The 15,649-nt window shown below is 65.4% G+C and overlaps 2 protein-coding genes across 2 annotated transcripts; one reads left to right on the forward strand and one right to left on the reverse strand.

The window, feature by feature from the left end:
- Window positions 1–2,312: 2,312 nt before the first annotated feature.
- SOHLH1 (spermatogenesis and oogenesis specific basic helix-loop-helix 1) lies at window positions 2,313–6,075 on the forward strand. The gene is made up of 7 exons (XM_060101542.1): window positions 2,313–2,524; window positions 2,959–3,106; window positions 3,603–3,706; window positions 3,795–3,838; window positions 4,507–4,693; window positions 5,178–5,248; window positions 5,858–6,075. The coding sequence occupies exons 1-7, from the start codon at window positions 2,313–2,315 to the stop codon at window positions 6,073–6,075; spliced, it is 984 nt and encodes a 327-aa protein (XP_059957525.1).
- Window positions 6,076–13,112: 7,037 nt separating this feature from the next.
- Window positions 13,113–14,868, reverse strand: LOC132492412 (uterocalin). The gene is made up of 5 exons (XM_060101926.1): window positions 14,773–14,868; window positions 14,536–14,669; window positions 14,206–14,279; window positions 13,739–13,849; window positions 13,113–13,306 (listed from the first exon to the last, which is right to left on the reverse strand). Exons 1-5 carry the CDS (start codon window positions 14,866–14,868, stop codon window positions 13,113–13,115), a joined length of 609 nt encoding a protein of 202 aa, XP_059957909.1.
- Between the last annotated feature and the right edge of the window lie 781 nt (window positions 14,869–15,649).

Raw genomic sequence — 15,649 nt, forward strand, 5'->3', positions numbered from 1 at the left:
ACTGGGCAGCGGGGGCTCCGGAGCACCCCCTTCTGTCGGGAGTGCTGGCCTAGCACACGGGCCCTGGCCTCCTTGCTCCCCAGCCTGACCTCAGGCCCACCCATCCTCACAGCATCACCCTCGATCGCGATGCGCCTTCTGTCCCCGGCCCAGCCCTCCCTTTATCCCAGGCCCGGCCTCCTGGGGTTCTGCCGCCTCTCCTGCATGGCCTGACTCCACGTGCCCCATGTTACTGCCCCCGCCAGTCCCCCAGCATCTGACCTGCGGCCCCAGCCTGGGCTGGCCGGCCCCTCCCCCATGCCGCCTTCAGGACTCAGCTGAGCAGAGTGGAGACGTGGGCCCAAGCCCTCAAATGGCAGGACCTCCCACAGCTGCGCTTTGCCCATCTCCAGGTGCTCCCACCGCCCAAAGCCCCACCCCAGGACGCCCACCCGCAGCCCTGAGCCCCTCCTCAGTTGGAAGCAGGTTTCCTGCTTCCCCGGGGGCAGGGGCTCCGCTCTGTCACCTGGCTCCGCCCCAGGCCCAGCACCCGGGGCGCACTTCGACCACCGCAGTGACACCTGCCCCAGCTCCCTCTTGCCTCGCTTCCCGGTGAACTCGCCCAGCAACTGCCCCCCACGCCCACAGCAGCCCACAGCACTGCTCTGAAGTCCTCCTGACTGAAATAGAGCTTTAGTACCCTCCCCTCCCCTTAAAGGTCCACCTCCCTGAGAAAGGACCAGTCTCCACTTTCCCCTTCCTCCCTCCCTTCCTTCCATCACTCCTCCAACAAAGCCCAGGTGGGCTTCATGTCCAGCACTGGGACGGCCCCTGGAGACCCGGCGAGGTAAGCACAGACCTGGCACCACTCACACTGAGCACTAAAAGACGGCAGAGTGAGTTTTTATGGGAGCCCCCTCCCCAGAACCTGCTGGAGACGGGGGCTTCGTGGAGTGAGTCTGCAGGTGGAGGCGGGGCGGGGAGGAAGAGCCAGGGCTCAGCCCCGAGAATGAAGGTCCGGGCCTGGGGCAGGCAGAGGGCAGGGGTGCGAGAGGCAGGAAGGCCGGCCAGCCTTCAGGCACGCCCGGGTGCTAGGGAAGGCACAGAGAGGGTGCGTGGGATCGGAGACAGGGCTGGGAGGCATCTGCATGCCTCCTGGCTCCTGAGTGGGTGGTGGCACTGGCTTAGGCAGAGCATCCCCTGCAAGAGGATGCCATTTGGGGGACGGGCACAAGTGAACCTTGGACCTGCAGGCCCTCAGAGGCAGGTGGGGCCCCTCTGCCCATCCTTAACCAGCCGGAATCCCATAGATCTTGGCTGACCAGCCTCCCCGCTCCCATCTTAGCTCCCCTACCTGGGCCTCAACGTCCCCCGTGGGCCACACTGATCCTGAAACCTTCTCCTCCCACACCTGTAGCTCCCCGGCCCCACAGAGGGGATCCTACCTGCCCACCTTGCCCATGTGCCAGCCCAGGGAACCGCCTGGGCTCATGTTTTTCCTGCTTGGGACGCTGCCCAGCTCGGTCCTGAAAACCACCTCGCCCTGAGGACACCCTCCTGCCCCTCCCTCCACAGATTCGTTGTCTACTTGGCCCCACAGTCGTGAGACCCTTGAGGGTAGCGCCCAGCTCGGGGCTGGCACCCGGGGGCGCCTGCGGTGGGTAGGTGAGGGGACACCCCACTGAGCGGGAGCTGGGCCGACCACCCGGAAGGGGTGGAAGAGGACCACCTACTCTGACCACTTACCCCAGGCGCGGCTTCTTTCTGGCAACTTCTCGGCCGAGAGGAGCTTCACTGCCCGCGGGCGTGGGGCGGGGCAGAGCGCATGTGAAGGAGGCGGGGCGCGTAGGGGCGGGGCGCGCGGGGGGGGCGGGCCAGGTGCTGCCTGGGAGGGAAGCACGTGGGGGTGGGCAGAGTGCACGTGAGGGGGAGGGGCTGCCGGACGGCATGCGTGGGGCGGGGCGCACGTGGGGGCCCGGGCGCGTTGTTGCTTTCTCCACTAGCTCGAGCGGCGTGCTTATGGCGTGCAGGGGTTCTGCGTCAGACGCTGGGCTTCCCGGAGTCCCCGGCTCCGAGGGGTGTAGGTGAGAATTGGGGGGGGCGCCGGAGGGGGTCAGCTGGAACGCCCCTGCCCGGGGGTGCTGTGGGTGTCCAGACCTGGCGCTTCTATGCAATTCAAATGCACCAAGTCCCCGTCCCCACCCAGCATGGCCCACCTGGGGCACAACCCCGACCCCTGGCTCTTTCGGGGAAAGAAGGAGGGGTGCCAAGAGGTAGGGCCCAGGGCCGTGTTCCTGGGCGACCCAGGCCTTGTCCTGCGCCCGCCTCCCAAGATGTCCATCACCGCCTCGGGGCTCTGGGGGCGTTTTCTGGGATCACAGAGCGTGGCGCTCTTGTCTTTTCTCGGCAGCGGTCTTTTCCTGTTTGGAACCCAGTTATGCTGCGAGGATGTCCGCCAGGGCTCAGGCCAGGCCAAGGCCCCTGCGGTGGCGAAGGGTCCAGCCTCCTGCCTCCCGCGGAACGTGCTCAGCGAGAGGGAGCGCAGGTGGGGGCCGCGCAGTGGGGGCGGGGGGCAGAGGAGGTCAGGTTTGTGCCAGCGAGAGCTGGTTTCAGGTGGCTGGGACAGGCTCGTGCCGTCTGTCTGGTAAGGGAACACTTAATACATCCCCGAGGTGAATATAACACATGCTCTTGGGGGTGGGGGTCCCAAGGGCCACCGTTGCAGCCCTTTCTTTGACCTGAAGTCCTGGGCATCTCGAGGTTGTGCACGTGCAACCGACACCCCCAGGCAGTGACGGTGCAGGCTTGGCTGTAGCCCGCAGCAAACACCTGGATAGCCTGCAGCTTGGCGTCCAGGGCCCTGGACCAGTGTGTGTGCTGACACGGTCCCTGAAAGGCTCAGGGGGTTCTGGTGGCTGCAGTGCTTTTTCCCGGTCAAGGCCACTGCCCCATGGTCGGTGGTCACTTCCCTGGAGGCAGGAAGCGGATCTCCTTGAGCTGTGAGCACCTGCGGACCCTGCTGCCCCAGTTCGAAGGCCGGAGGGAGGACATGGCGTCAGTCCTGGAGATGTCGGTGCAGTTCCTCCGGCTCGCCAGCGCCCTGGTGCCTGGCTGGGAGAAGCACGCTGTGAGTTGTCCTGCGGCAGCCCTGTCAGCCCTCTGGGGAGGAGCCATGGGCATCCCCCGCTACCCCCCGGGGCAGCTCTGACCACCCGGCTGCCTGGCTTCCTTCTGCCCTCCGCCCTGCACTGACAGGGCTGCTGCATTTCTGCAGACACGCCTCCATTTGTGCACCGCACCACCCCCGGGAGCCCCGGGGACAAGCTGTGGCCTCCATTTATGTTCCTTGTACTCTTGACCATGGTGCCAAGGCCGGTACGGGTAAAAGGCCCATTGCTGTGTGGTCCCCGGGCGGGCATGGCCTTCAGCCTCCCTCCCGCCCCCACCCCCACCCCCACCCCCCAACCTTGAGGACACGGTCTGCACTCAGGGAGGACCTCTGGGACCCTAGGCAGGGTGGCCAGTGATGGACCACAACCTGCTTTTTTTGTGGGTTTTCCAGTTGATGGTCTCTGTTGCGTTTTTTGTGTTTATTTCTCTTTTTGCTTCTTGCTTCTTCGAAGGAGACACGGCACACCTGGCCAAAGGATGTTTTGCAGCTGCCCCTGGCGAGCCAGACCCCAGCAGGTGCCCCGGACCCCGGCGTGGGGACGTCCCACGTGACCACGTGAGTGTCCCTGTGGGGCCAGGGGACTCCCGGGCATGGTGTGTGCAGACTCTTCAGAGGTCTCTCCTTCTGTCTTTGCATGGTTCAGGCAGCGGGCCTCCCCGAGCTGTGCAGCTGCAGATGTGGACGACGGTAAGGCCCCGGTGGGGGCAGCCGCAGCGCTGGGTGGGCTGCCGGCCCTGCCTGGCGAGCGTGAGCGGGTCCTTGTCCTCCCATCGTGCCGCCCCTGACGGGGCCCACAAGGCAGCATGATGACTGCGCTCCCCTCATGCTGGATGCCTGCCACGGCGGTTGGTCACTGCTTGGACTATGGCTGCCAGTCCCCGAGTGCCACGGGAGGCGAGGCTGTGCCTTGCCCCTGCCCTGGTGTGCTCATCAAGGCGGGGAGGGGGTCTTGCTGTCGCCAGGGCCGGCAGCAGAGCTGGGCCCCCCAGAGGAGGTTGGGACTCAAGCTCAGGGCGTGAGGGTGCAGGGATCATACAGCGCGGCGGTCTGAGGGTGGAGTCCTCGCTCAGGACTCATGGAGACGGAGGGAGAGGTAGTAACAGAAGGGTCCCCAGGCCCGAGCCCCCCATGGTTGACCTGAGGCCGAGTCGGCCTATCCACCAGGAAGCCTCCCTGGCCCCAGGTGTCAGGTGCCTCACCTCTGGGCATCTGTCTTCTCCTGGTTACTTCTTGGTTTTTTGCTCCTAAAATTCACGGGTTCCCTATGCAGGACACGGTGGGCAGGGACTCAGGTCTTCAGGGGAGGGCTGCTCTCCAGGTGGGGAAGGCTGACCCACGCCTCGCTTCCCCCATAGAGCCGCCCAGCCGGGTCCTCTGGTCTTCAGGCCTGAGTCCCTCCAAGGCCCTGAGGCCGTCCCCGCTGTGGTCTCCCCACTGGCGGCAGACACCCTCCCCGCTGGTGAGCGAAGAGTCTCAGAGCTGCTTGGGCCAGGCTGGGTCCCCAGGTCAAGGGACTGACAAGGCCATAACGCTGGATGCCAGGTGGGTGTCCCAGTGGTGTGTGCATGACCCGCTACACGCCTGCTCCCAGCCCTGCCCGAGCTCCGCCTGGACCCACTGCCCGGGACGTTTCCGCCCCTCACATCCTTGGTGTCTGCCTGGATGGCCCAGGCTGCTGGCCCAGTCCTAGAGCAGCCGGACTCTGCCGTGTGGCTTTCTAACGTGTTTCTGGAAACGCTGTCGTCTCCTTAATGGTCGTCTGTTTTGGTTGACACTGAGTTTGTGTTTCGCGAGTCCTACTGGCTGGGGTGTGGGCCGGGAGCTGCTGGGGCTGGAGAGGAAGCAGCAGCGGGCTGGGCTGGCTCCGGGCAGGCAGGAGGGTGGGCTCAGGGTCCGGCCGGGAGGGAGCACCCCGTCTGTCTCTGAACCCACAGGTGCCTTTCAGGGCGCACGCTCTTCTCTCGAGGTGCAAGTCCTGGGGTCCACCTGGGGTGACTCAGGGTGAGGGTGTTCTTGTTGCATCCAGGTCTGTGTCGGGGTGTGACGTCGAAGATGGGTCGTCCTTTCTGCTGACTGCCAGTCCCGACTGGTGGCTGGGTGAGTGGGGGACGCTCGGCCTGGGCCACCTTCTCCCCTAACCCGGGACAGGCTTTGGGGTCTGGGTTGGTCCTGTTGCGGGCTGGGCGGGCAGCTGGGGCTGTTGGGGAGATGGGATGGGGTCCAGCTTGCTGTGTGACACTAAGGTCCCAGCGTCTGTCTCTGAGCTCCTGTTTCCTTCTCTCCTGGTGGTTTTGGGGACCACCGGTGGGAATGACAAGTGGTGTGTGGGGAGTTACCTGTGAGCGTGAGTGCACGGCAACACGGGGTTGCTGGTGTACGGCTGCAAGTCAGTTTCAGAGCCTTCTTCCCAAGACCTCGTCCCCACAGAGGCGTCTGGATGTGCGATGAGTCCCGTCTCTGCAGGATTTGGCATCACGGGGTGGGGGACCCCTTCCTGGTTCTGGCGCTCCTGGGTCTCGAGCAGGGCTGGCAGGAGTGGGCCCACCCACCTGGTCAGGGGTCCTCTTCCCACCTCAAGGACGAGTAGAGGGCTTCCTGGTTGGGTGGGACAGGTGGGCAGAGGGGGGCCCCCTTCTGCACACTGAGTCCACTCTGCATGCCCTGGGGTACCTGCCTGCTCTGCTGATGTGTCCCATCTGTTTCCAGGGTCCCTGGAGGGCAGAGGCAGCAGTGCCCCTTTCCGGGTCCCCGCCAGGAGCAGCCTGCTGGACAGGGCAGAGCCCAGCTTCCTGGGCGACCATGAGCCCGGCTCCCAGGACCCCCCAGACGGGCCCCTGGAGCCGTGGAGCTCAGACGTGAGCTGCCCCGGCTCGGCCCTGCGGGACGAGGTAGACAGCATCTTCCCTGACTTTTTTGCTTACTGAGGACCGGGTCGTGCCAGGCCGTGGGGCACGGGGCCTTGGCAGCAGCTCGTGCCGCACGCTTGGGCATTGTATTTTGGGTTTGGGCTGCAGCTGTGCTCTAATTCCAGCGAGGCTGATGGGGCTGGGGGGAGCAGAGGCTGAATATTAAAGAGGAAAAGCAGTTTTTCTGGAAGAAGCAGAACTTGTGTAGCGTTCGTGTAATTAACGCGATTCACTGGGCAGATGGCACCCCTTCTGTTTAAAGTGCAGGCCCTCCTGCCTGGGGTTTGTTCCTGTGATGTTCCTGGCCTGTGGGATCCCTAAATAACCCGGCCCTGGGGCTAGGGAGGGAAGGAGTCCACAGAGGGGGAATTGTGTCCCTGTCCCCCAAGAGGCAGGCGTGGGACCCAGCTCCCTGCGCCTGTGAGGTTGGTCTGAGGGGCCCCACAGAGGTCCATTGGGGAGGCCTCTTTCTGGACCAGGGGGGGCGCCTGGGAAAGGAGCCACCTCTGCCTTCGAGGTGGTGGCCTTTGTGCTCCCCGTGCGGGGCCCGTTGGGGGGCGTGGGGCAGAGGCTTTCCCGTCTGGACCCTCGGCTGCTCCCGTCCCCAAGGATCGGGGAGGTGCTGGCTTCCTGTGAGGAGTGACCATGCCTGAATCCCATCACCTTTCAGTCACAGCGAAGGCGGTGCTAGTCTCTGACCCAAGCTGGTCAGGGGCTCAGCCCACCCTGATCCCTGCTTGTCCCTTCCTGGAGCCCTGGGCATCTTCACCCCAGCACCCTGGGATGGAGGCCCAGGAGCTGGGACTCAACTTGTTCAGAAGCCTGATCGAGACCCCCAGCGGGTGGGTGGACCCACCCTGACCCTTAAACTCCCCACTTAGACCTTTAGAAGGTGAGGGGCAGGACCCCACCCTGGGTGGCAGGAGGGCTCACTTGCACTGCCTCCAGCCTGTGAAGGGGGTTGCTCGGAGCTGGTGTTGAGAAAGGTCCAGGGGCCCAGGCAGGCTGGTGGGGCCGGAGCAGGGGTGGATGAGCGGCGCCTGCCCCATCATGGGAGGAGAGCAGCCTTCGACCCCACACCTGTGGGGGGTCCTGGGTCGGGTCCCGCAGGCCTTGGGACCGTGCACACAAAGCTGCTGCATCAGACAGGGCACCGCTCCAGACGCCCACATGGGACGGACAACCATCTGCGGCCAGACCTCCCTCCTCCCTCGCTACCTGGGGGAGTGCAGGGAAAGCTGATCCCCCTCCAAGGTGGGGAGAAGAAAGGGCTGCCACCCGGGCCTGGTGGGAGCTGGGCTGTCACGGCTGCTGGAGCAGAAAGGAGCTGCGGGTCCCGGAAACAGCTTGCTTTCCACCCCTCCCCTGCTCTGGCCCTTTTCGAACCAAATTACTCCTGTTGGCTGCAGTTGGGTGTTCAGGAGTGGATTTAGAAAGCACGGTGGTGACTACAGGCTTGTTTTGGGGAGTGAGGGGGTTTCAACATAACACCCCCAGCTCTCGAGGTGACCTGCTTTCCTCCCCCCACCCCCAGGGGCTCCCGGAAGTAGGACAGTGGGTGCTGCTTGCACAGAGGGGGACGTGGGGCTCGGCAGGACACCAGACACCCTCAGGCTGCACCCTCTCCCAGGTCCACCAACCCCTCAGCCCTGGACATTGTTGCTGGGCAGTGTCTGTGGCTGCGCCTTGGTGACCGTCAGCCGGCTAAGCTGGGAGGTGACCAGCTGCTCTGTCCAGCACCGCCGTCCACCCTCCCCTGAGCCCTGCCTTTCTCTTCCCCTTCCCCTGCCTCCTCCTCCCCTCCCTGCTGCCGATCTTGCTCCTCGAACTTCGAGGCCACCTTGGGTCAGTACCCATTGGTGTCGTGGTCAAGGTGCTCAGTGCTGCCCAGGAGCCTCACACGGCCTCTGGTCACGGGTCCTGACCTGGAGCCTGGCACAGCCAAGGGCCTCCCTGCCCACCTGGGAGGGGCCGGCCACTGCTCATCCTCAGGGGTCTGGAGGGCACGGTTCCAGGGCCTTGCCTACCACCAGGCTGTGACCTTCTCTTGGCAAGGCCAGGCCCACCCTGTCCATCTCCCACCTAGGTGCCCACTGAGAGAAGTGGTACCCTCGCTTCAGGCCTCAGCCCTCCCGAGACCCTCACCCAACCAGCCTGGCCTCACTGTGCCCCCCACCCCCATGTGTGCTCCCCCGCACATGGGGACACCTGGGCAAAGGACAGGCCCCACCTGCCCTGGAAGCTGGACTCTACAGGCCTGAAAGAGCCAGAAACAGGCTCAGTCTTTCTCCAACCCCGCCTTTGGTCTCTGGAAACCCAGGACACCTCGTCATCCCCCAGCGGGTGCCAAAGCCTGCCACCTGGGCACAGCAGGGTGCCCATGGCATGACAAGGTCCCCCAGGGCAGCCATGCCCAGGCCCACCTGGCTTCATCATCATCTTCAGGGTCGTACCTGACGCTGGGGAGGGCGGGGTCCTTGGTCTGGCCCTCCTGTGCAGGGATCAGAGCTGCAGCTCACGCCGTGGCCGGGAGCCAGTGTCCCCTGTGGGTGCTGGGCCTGGTCACCTTCCAGGGCCCACCATGAGTCCCTCCCTCTCCTCCTTTTTCCAGAACCTTCTGGAATCTTTTTGACTCTTCCAGAGGAGAAGAGGACACTCTTCTGGCCGAGTGCTGGTGGACAGGGCGAGGGAAGCTGAGCCCCATAATGGAGGCGTGGGGTCTAGGGAGGTCCCGGGGATGTGAATCCTGATCCTCCTATGAAGGGGTCTCTGCAGAAATCGGCTTCGGGGCTGGTGGTCGGAAGGGGTGCAGATGGTGGTGGTCCCCTTCCCTCGCCGGCTCTGTCCGTCTCTGCCCCTCTGGGACCTGCAGGTGGCCCCCAGCCCCTCGACACAGGCAGCTGGTACCCTCGGAGCTGCTGACGCTGCAGAGGCAGCCGCCCAGGGCGGTGCTGGCGCCCACAGTGTCCACTCATGGACCAGCGGGTCAGCGCCCCACCTGCTGCTTATGGGGCTGGAGGGGGTGGCATGTGCAGAGCCATGGCAAGGGGGGCCTGGGCTCCCGTGCACTCCAAAGCCCCTGCCATTGGATGGGGCCTGGGTGCCAGGGGAGGGAGCACCCAGCGAGGCCAGAGTTGGTGTCTGGTTTGTCCAGAGCCCGGCCAGCCCTTCCTGCAGGGGGTGCCCTTGGTGGTGCCAGTTCTAAGGAACGTGGGTTCTGGGTCCTCCCCGAGCCCCAGGCACATGGATGTCTCTGCTTCTGAGGGATGGTGGGAGAGAAGCTTCAGGATAATGTGAATTTCCCCTGTCTCTGCTGATGGGATCGAGCTGACGTTCCCAGTTCCTGCATTTGCCTTCTGGAGAGTCGGGCCAGGAGGTTTCTCTGAACGGATGGATGCACTGTGCTGCCTTCCCGGCACAGAAAACAACCCCATTACGCCTCTTAGAAATTGCATTTTATCCTTGTAAGCGTGGAGGTTGGTTGCACTCAATGCATTTGAAACGCTTGGGATCCTAACCCGAAAAGGAAAGCTGTTGGTGAAGTGCGGGGTGGCAGGTGGGGGGGATACCTCGCCCAGAAGCTTCAGGGCCCGTCCCCAGGCTGACCTCAGAGGCCGCGAAGCTTCCTGCGGCAGCCAGTGATGGATTTGTTTCCCGGTGTTGGGGTTTCTCTGGGTGGGCCCTCCCAGGGCATCGTTCCTCAGTGAGTCCTTGCCCCCCAGCCTGCTCGGGGACTGTCCCGAAAGTGCCCTGTTCCTGGGTTTGGGATGGACGTCGGAGGCCAGGTGATGGCACAGTGGCCACCAGGACGCAGACCCTTCAGCAAGAAAGAGGAGCGTTGGACCCTGGAGAACGCCCTTGGCCTTTTTGCGGGGCTGAGCAGGGCCGCCGAGCTGGGCCGCCGTCCTGTCCTGGCGCTTCCTGCAGTCACATGCAGCCAAGCCGGCCAAGTGGGTCCACGCAGCCCAGATCCCAGGCGGCTGGGGAGTCTCTGTCCAGGCTGCCCCCCTGGTACCCCCAGGGGTGCAGTGCCTGTGCTTCACGGGAGCTTGTGAAATGGGGCGGGGGCAGCTTATTCAGAGTGCAGCTCCTCAGTCTGTGAGGGGCCAGGGGTCAGGATACCTACCGGGCACACGGCCTCTGCTGGGGCAGGCGGCTCCTGAACCCAGTGCCCATGGGGTGGGGGTGGAAAGGGGTCTAAGCAGCACAGAAGGGCACTTGGGAGGGGTGTTGGGGTCTGCAGCGTCTCCACCCCTCGTGGAGGGCAGCTCCGGGGGACGAGTCCAGGAGCATCACAGCCACAGCCTGACTCCCCAGCGTCCTTTGGAGGACACGGCTTCCCATTCCCCAGTCTCCTCCTCTTTGAAACCCACGGGCACCTTAACGGCTTTTGCTTTACAAATGGGGGAGGGATTCCAGGGCTCCCAGGCATGTCTCTGGTACCGTTTCAGGGCCGGAGTGGGAGGGTGTGGGAACTCGGTCCTTGGAGGGGGTGCCGGAGGGGTGCTGCTTCGTGTGTGTGTGTGTGTGTGTGTGTGTGTTGTGCGTGTGTGTGTCGTGCATGCCCGTCTGAGCCTCTGTGTGTGTGTGTTGTGCGCGCCCGTCTCTGTGTGTGTGTGTGTCGTGTGCGCATAGTGGGGTGAGCCCCTAGGGATCCCCACAGGCCTGGCTTCGCACAAGTGTCCCCTTGGGCTTTTTCCGAATGCACTTAACTCTCCCACGCCTGGTGGGCAGGCTCAGCTGTGCCGGGGGCTGGGGGTTGGCTGGCTGATACCCCTGCCTGTGACATGTTCCCCAGGGTGCTGGGAGCCTGGCCGTGGTGGGCGCTGGCAGCGGAGTGAAGGAGGGGCTCCCCTTCAGCGCTGGGCCGGGCGGGAAGGCGGGTGCTCCCGAGCCCCCTGCCCGGCCATCCGTGAAGCGGGTGTGCCGTGCCCCCAGGGGTTGGATGGGAAGCTGCCGAGTGGTGTGCTTCAGCCACTCCTGTTATTTCTGTTGCTTCGCAGGAGACGGGGGGTGGGGGGGGGAGACGGGACACCCAGGGGCTCAGCAAGAACCCCCTGCCACTGCAGTTGTCTCTGGGATCAAGGATTTCTGAAACCACCTTCGGAGCTGGCTTAGCTCTGGTGATGGGATGGGGTCCCTCCTCCCTTGTCCTAAGTGCCCCCCACACCCCAGTGTGCTGTGGGTGGAATCAGAGCTGGAGGCAAGGGGTGCGAGGCCTTTCCCAGAGTAGGGGGGTGGGGGTCGGCAGCTCACGGGTGAGAGCGGCTTGTGCTGAGAGGAAGTGGGAGTGAGCGAGGAGACCCTCAGACTATGACCCGGACCACTGGGACCCAGGGCATCTGTGGGGTGGATGGGGGGGTGGGTGCTGCCTGAGAATGAGGGCATGCAGGAGGCAGGGGGAGCGGACGTGGGTCGGGACACGGGCTTCTGGTGGAGGGGGGGTGCGCCTGGGGGAGCCCGGGGGGGGCAGGCAGAGAGGGCGGGGTCAGCACTTCCTGGGTGCTGGGGTGTGGCCTGGTCCCAGCTGTGGAGGCGGGCGGTCCCTTTCTCTGACTGAGGGACCCTGCAGCCAGCTCCCTCTCGTCCTGGGCCGATGCAAGCCTTGGTGCCACACGGCCGAGCCTGGCCCAAGACATGGCCTCGGGGGACTCTTGGCCACCAGAGAGAGCCCCCTGGCCTGGGGCGGCAGTGGCCAGAGGTACAGCCCTTGCGGGAGCAAAGGGGCTCACCCGCTGTGGGGCAGGGAGCTTCCCTGAGGCTGGGGTCCAGTGGATGGGGGCCTGGCTGCTGGGGGACTCAGGTGGGCCTCCTGGGCCCTGGCCCCAGGTGGGAGCCCTGGCTGGGCACTCTGTGCATCAGAGGGGGGATCAGGGGGTACCCACCAGGCTCTGGCGGCTCGAGGAGGGTAAGACACGTCCTCTGCTGCCTGCCCAGCCACCGTGTCCACCCCCAGGGCCTCAGCCACTGTCATTTAGGGGAGACCAGGGTGTGGTCTGAAGGGGCCCCTAAGCTGCAAGCGCTCTGCCGGCCGACCCACCGGAGCTGTGCTCTCTGCCCGGAGACTCCACTGCCGGGGTCTCACCCCACGGCACCACCACAGGGTGAGCCCTGGGGCTGCCACTGCCCGCAGCCCCGAGCCTGAGAGGACCAGGGTGGCCGTGGGGCCTGGCCTCGCCCTCTCCTGATACCATCTCCTAGCTTTGTGCTCTGAACGGCGTCCTGGTGAACCCCTAGCAGCTTCTCCAAACCCCGTGGACACGAGTCCAAGGCCAGCTTGGTGTTGCCAGGAGGGTCCCCATCCCCTGTCCCCAGCAGCCTTGGCCTGGGGTGGGGTGTCAGTGGGCAGCTCCCGGTCACCATGGTGGCACTGGCCAGGCTTGTGTTCGGGCTGAGGCCCCCCAGAGCACACTGGGTCCAGGACAATCATTTATTGGACACAGCAGGACAGGCCTCCAGGAGGGCGGAGGCTGCTCCTAGGGGGTGGGGCAGCTGAAGGGCTCCTTGGGGTAACCGAGATCTTCTAGTCCTTTGGTGCCTGGGAGACACCCCTGTGAACAAGAGGGGGTGCGGCAGGCTCAGGGGTGGGGGATGGCCGGGGCGGATCTGTGGGAGGGGCGGGGCACTGTCTTGAGAGCCGGGATAGCTGGCTCCCCACCGCCCCGGGCCCTCCCCCGGGTCACGGCCTGGGGGCGTCTGTTGAGGGACAGAGGAGGCGATGGGGAGGGGCTTTTGTCACAGGCAGCCCTTGCCGGGCCCTGGACCCCCAAGGTCCGCCCTCCACAGCCCTCCACCTGCAGGCCCACCCCGAGTGTGTCCACAGGCCCCCCTGCTCCCCCGCTGGCCCTGCCTGTGTGAGCCTGGGTCAGCCCGATGGGTGTCCCCACCTTGGGTCCCTCCCACGCCCCCCGGCACTGCATCCTGAGTCTCCAAGACGTCAAGGCCCTGCATGTGCTGAGCGGCACCTGCCGCCGACCCCCAGCCCCAGGGGCCCCCCTGCTGCAGTCCCCACAGGGTCAGAGGTCACCCACCTGGGCCCGGCAGCCTCCCTGTTGTCAGGCGCGGAGGCAGCGATCTGTGGCGAGCCGAGCGGAGATCCGGGCTGTGCCCTCCGCCCCCCGAGGCTGGGGCAGGGGTGGGCACCCACCAGTTGTGGTCACTTTGATGATGTTGGTCGGGTGGATCCCGTGGTTTCTGCAGTAGTTGGTAAACGTCAGCAGGGCGTCCGGGCTTGCCTCAGGTGTCCGGCCTGGGGGCACAGTGACAGGGGCCATCTCTCTTACTGGTCATTTGGGAGAGTGGGCGGTGGGGTTCTGGGGGCTGGGAGGCTGCCCTCTCGGGGTGTGGGCGTGGCTATGGGGAAGGACCAGCGTTCGGGTGGGGGCAGGCCTCTTCTCTGGGTCCTGGTCATCGCTGTCCCCTGTCCTTTCTTTACTCCACGTTGGGATAAAGGGCTGGGGCCCCAGGAACGTCTGAGGGTGTCTGGGTCCAAACGGCCTCGAGGTGGCCAGGGTCTGTCCTATGTCTTGCTGGCTGTAGCCCAGTGTCCTCCCTGGGGACTGGGACCTGCAGGGGACTGGGTGTCCCTGGAGGGGGCGGGTGGAGGGGCTTGCCCTGCACTTGCAGGGTGGCGGGCGGTCCATGTGTGGGCACAGGCAGGCGGGGGTCTCTGGGCACTTACTCAGGAGGTTCACCACGACCACCTCCTTCTCACGCTCCTCGCGGTGGTTGCAGAGGATGACGTAGCTCTTGGGGTCCACTTTTTCCAGGAAGAGCCTGTTCTGGTCGGCATCTGTGACCCCGGGGGTCAGGGTGGGAGGCGGGACAAGAACCAGACCTTGGGACCCCTCTGGTCCCTTCACAGGGCTGGACGACTTGCTCCTAAGGGCCAGCCCGGCTCTGGGCTGGGCAGGACCAGGTGTGGGCCTCGGGCCCTTCCCAGACGCCTCCGCCCACGCGTGCCCGCCACTGCTGCCGGTGCCACGGGGGTGCCACGCCCGGCCTGGGGACGCCGTCTCGAGGTGGGCGTCCTGGCAGCTGGGCTCCTGGCCACACTCGGCCCCGAACTGGGGGTGGAGTGGGGCTGGGTGGGTGGGGCCACACTCCACCTCCAGCGGTGGGGCTGGAGGATGGTGAGTCTATACTTACTCTCGAGCAGGTACTGAAATTTCCTTTTCGTTTTATTTGCCATCATCGTAATTGGGACACACACACCATTTACCCTGGGAGGGGGTGATAGGTCGCCTTGGAACCGCGGTCTGGAAGGCAGGGCTTGGCCTTCTCCGTGCAGCCCCTCGGTGGGACTGGGGGAGCTCGGCCACCCTGGACCTTGGACTCTCATGTCCGTCTCCAGGCAGCGAGCCCCTTGCCCCGCCCCACGTCACCTCTGAGCCCGGGAAGCAGGCTGTGAGGGGGGCGGGGGACAGGGTCGTGCGACTCACCTGGGCTCCGCCCCGCCCGCACCTGCCCCAGACTTACTTCCTGTGCAGGTGGAGCTGCAGGGCCCTGGGGGTCACCTGGATGCGGTGGATGAGCAGCCGCGCGTCCTCGTCCTCCTTCAGGAGTTTGGGTTGGTTGGAGGCCAGCCCTGCCAAGAACCATTCGCCGCTGACCTGGGGAGCAGAGTAGGGGACGCTGGTGCCGGCTGGCCCTGTCCCTGCGGCTGCTGACCCCAGCCGCCTCTCCATCCCACGCCCGACGCCCACAGCTGACTACCAGAGTCTCGTTGAAGTTGGGGTCCTGGGGCCCCCAGTGCAGGGCCTGGGGGCAGCCGAGCAGGGTCAGCCCCACAGCCAGCAGCAGGAGGTTCATGGTGAGTCGGGGGCTGAGGGATGGCCGGCGGCACCTCAGACAGTGTCCAGAGCCCGTGGTGGTGGCCCTTTTGTCCCCTACCGGGAGAGGTTCCTGGCCACGTGGCGGGCTGTCACCAGTCCCCTCCCATTGACCACGATTACCTTCTATTTGTTGAGTCTGCGGTCAACAATGGCCACTTTGCCCTTGTCCACAGCCCCCCTGCCTGTCCGTGGTGCAGTCATGCTGTTTACAAGAACAACGGGTGTGTCCGCCTGGGCAGGCTTCCAGGGTCCTTGTGTCCCCACCGATGATCAAGTCACAGAGCTGCTTGCTGACCTGGCAGCCCTGAGGTCTCCCTTCTGACGGCCACCCAAATGCTTGTGTGGCTTGGTCGTGGGGCCCTGGGACTTGGGGGGCGGCCCCGGGGGAGCGGCAGCACTGGACGCCCTTCCTCACCGGGGGCTGACTGACGTCCCTGACTCGGGGGACAGGGGTGGCTCCGTGACACGGCCTGGGCCACGCTGCTGGGCGCTTCCCCTGGAGTGGACCATCGGGGCAGAGCCAGGCACAGCGACAGTGAGGGGGCTGCGAGCGGGAGCCGGGATGTGCCCCATCTCGACTCCCCTGTTGGAGCCTGAGTGTGACTCCCTCGTGCTGCACAGGGACCCCCGGGGCCCTGGGGCACAGGGCAGAGCAGCGTGAGTGCAGACACCGGCCCCCCCCACCCCCCAGGGCTGTGTCCTTAGCTCTCCGAGCCACATCTCCTCACCTTTGAAGGGGCAGTGATGATGCTCCCTGC

The sequence above is a fragment of the Mesoplodon densirostris genome, chromosome 6, assembly GCF_025265405.1.
Source record: "Mesoplodon densirostris isolate mMesDen1 chromosome 6, mMesDen1 primary haplotype, whole genome shotgun sequence".
Taxonomy (NCBI): Eukaryota; Metazoa; Chordata; class Mammalia; order Artiodactyla; family Ziphiidae; genus Mesoplodon; species Mesoplodon densirostris.

What these genes read in the sequence shown, in the direction of transcription:
- SOHLH1 (XM_060101542.1), top strand. Translation starts at nt 2,313, where the DNA reads ATGTCCATCACCGCCTCGGGGCTCTGGGGGCGTTTTCTGGGATCACAG. An exon ending in CTCAGCGAGAGGGAGCGCAG is followed by an intron (nt 2,525 to 2,958) that starts GTGGGGGCCGCG and finishes CCCTGGAGGCAG; the next exon opens with GAAGCGGATCTCCTTGAGCT. An exon ending in CAGTCCCGACTGGTGGCTGG is followed by an intron (nt 5,249 to 5,857) that starts GTGAGTGGGGGA and finishes ATCTGTTTCCAG; the next exon opens with GGTCCCTGGAGGGCAGAGGC.
- LOC132492412 (XM_060101926.1), bottom strand. Translation starts at nt 14,868, where the DNA reads ATGAACCTCCTGCTGCTGGCTGTGGGGCTGACCCTGCTCGGCTGCCCC. An exon ending in CCAACTTCAACGAGACTCTG is followed by an intron (nt 14,670 to 14,772) that starts GTAGTCAGCTGT and finishes TCTGCTCCCCAG; the next exon opens with GTCAGCGGCGAATGGTTCTT. An exon ending in ATTTCAGTACCTGCTCGAGA is followed by an intron (nt 13,850 to 14,205) that starts GTAAGTATAGAC and finishes CCGGGGTCACAG; the next exon opens with ATGCCGACCAGAACAGGCTC.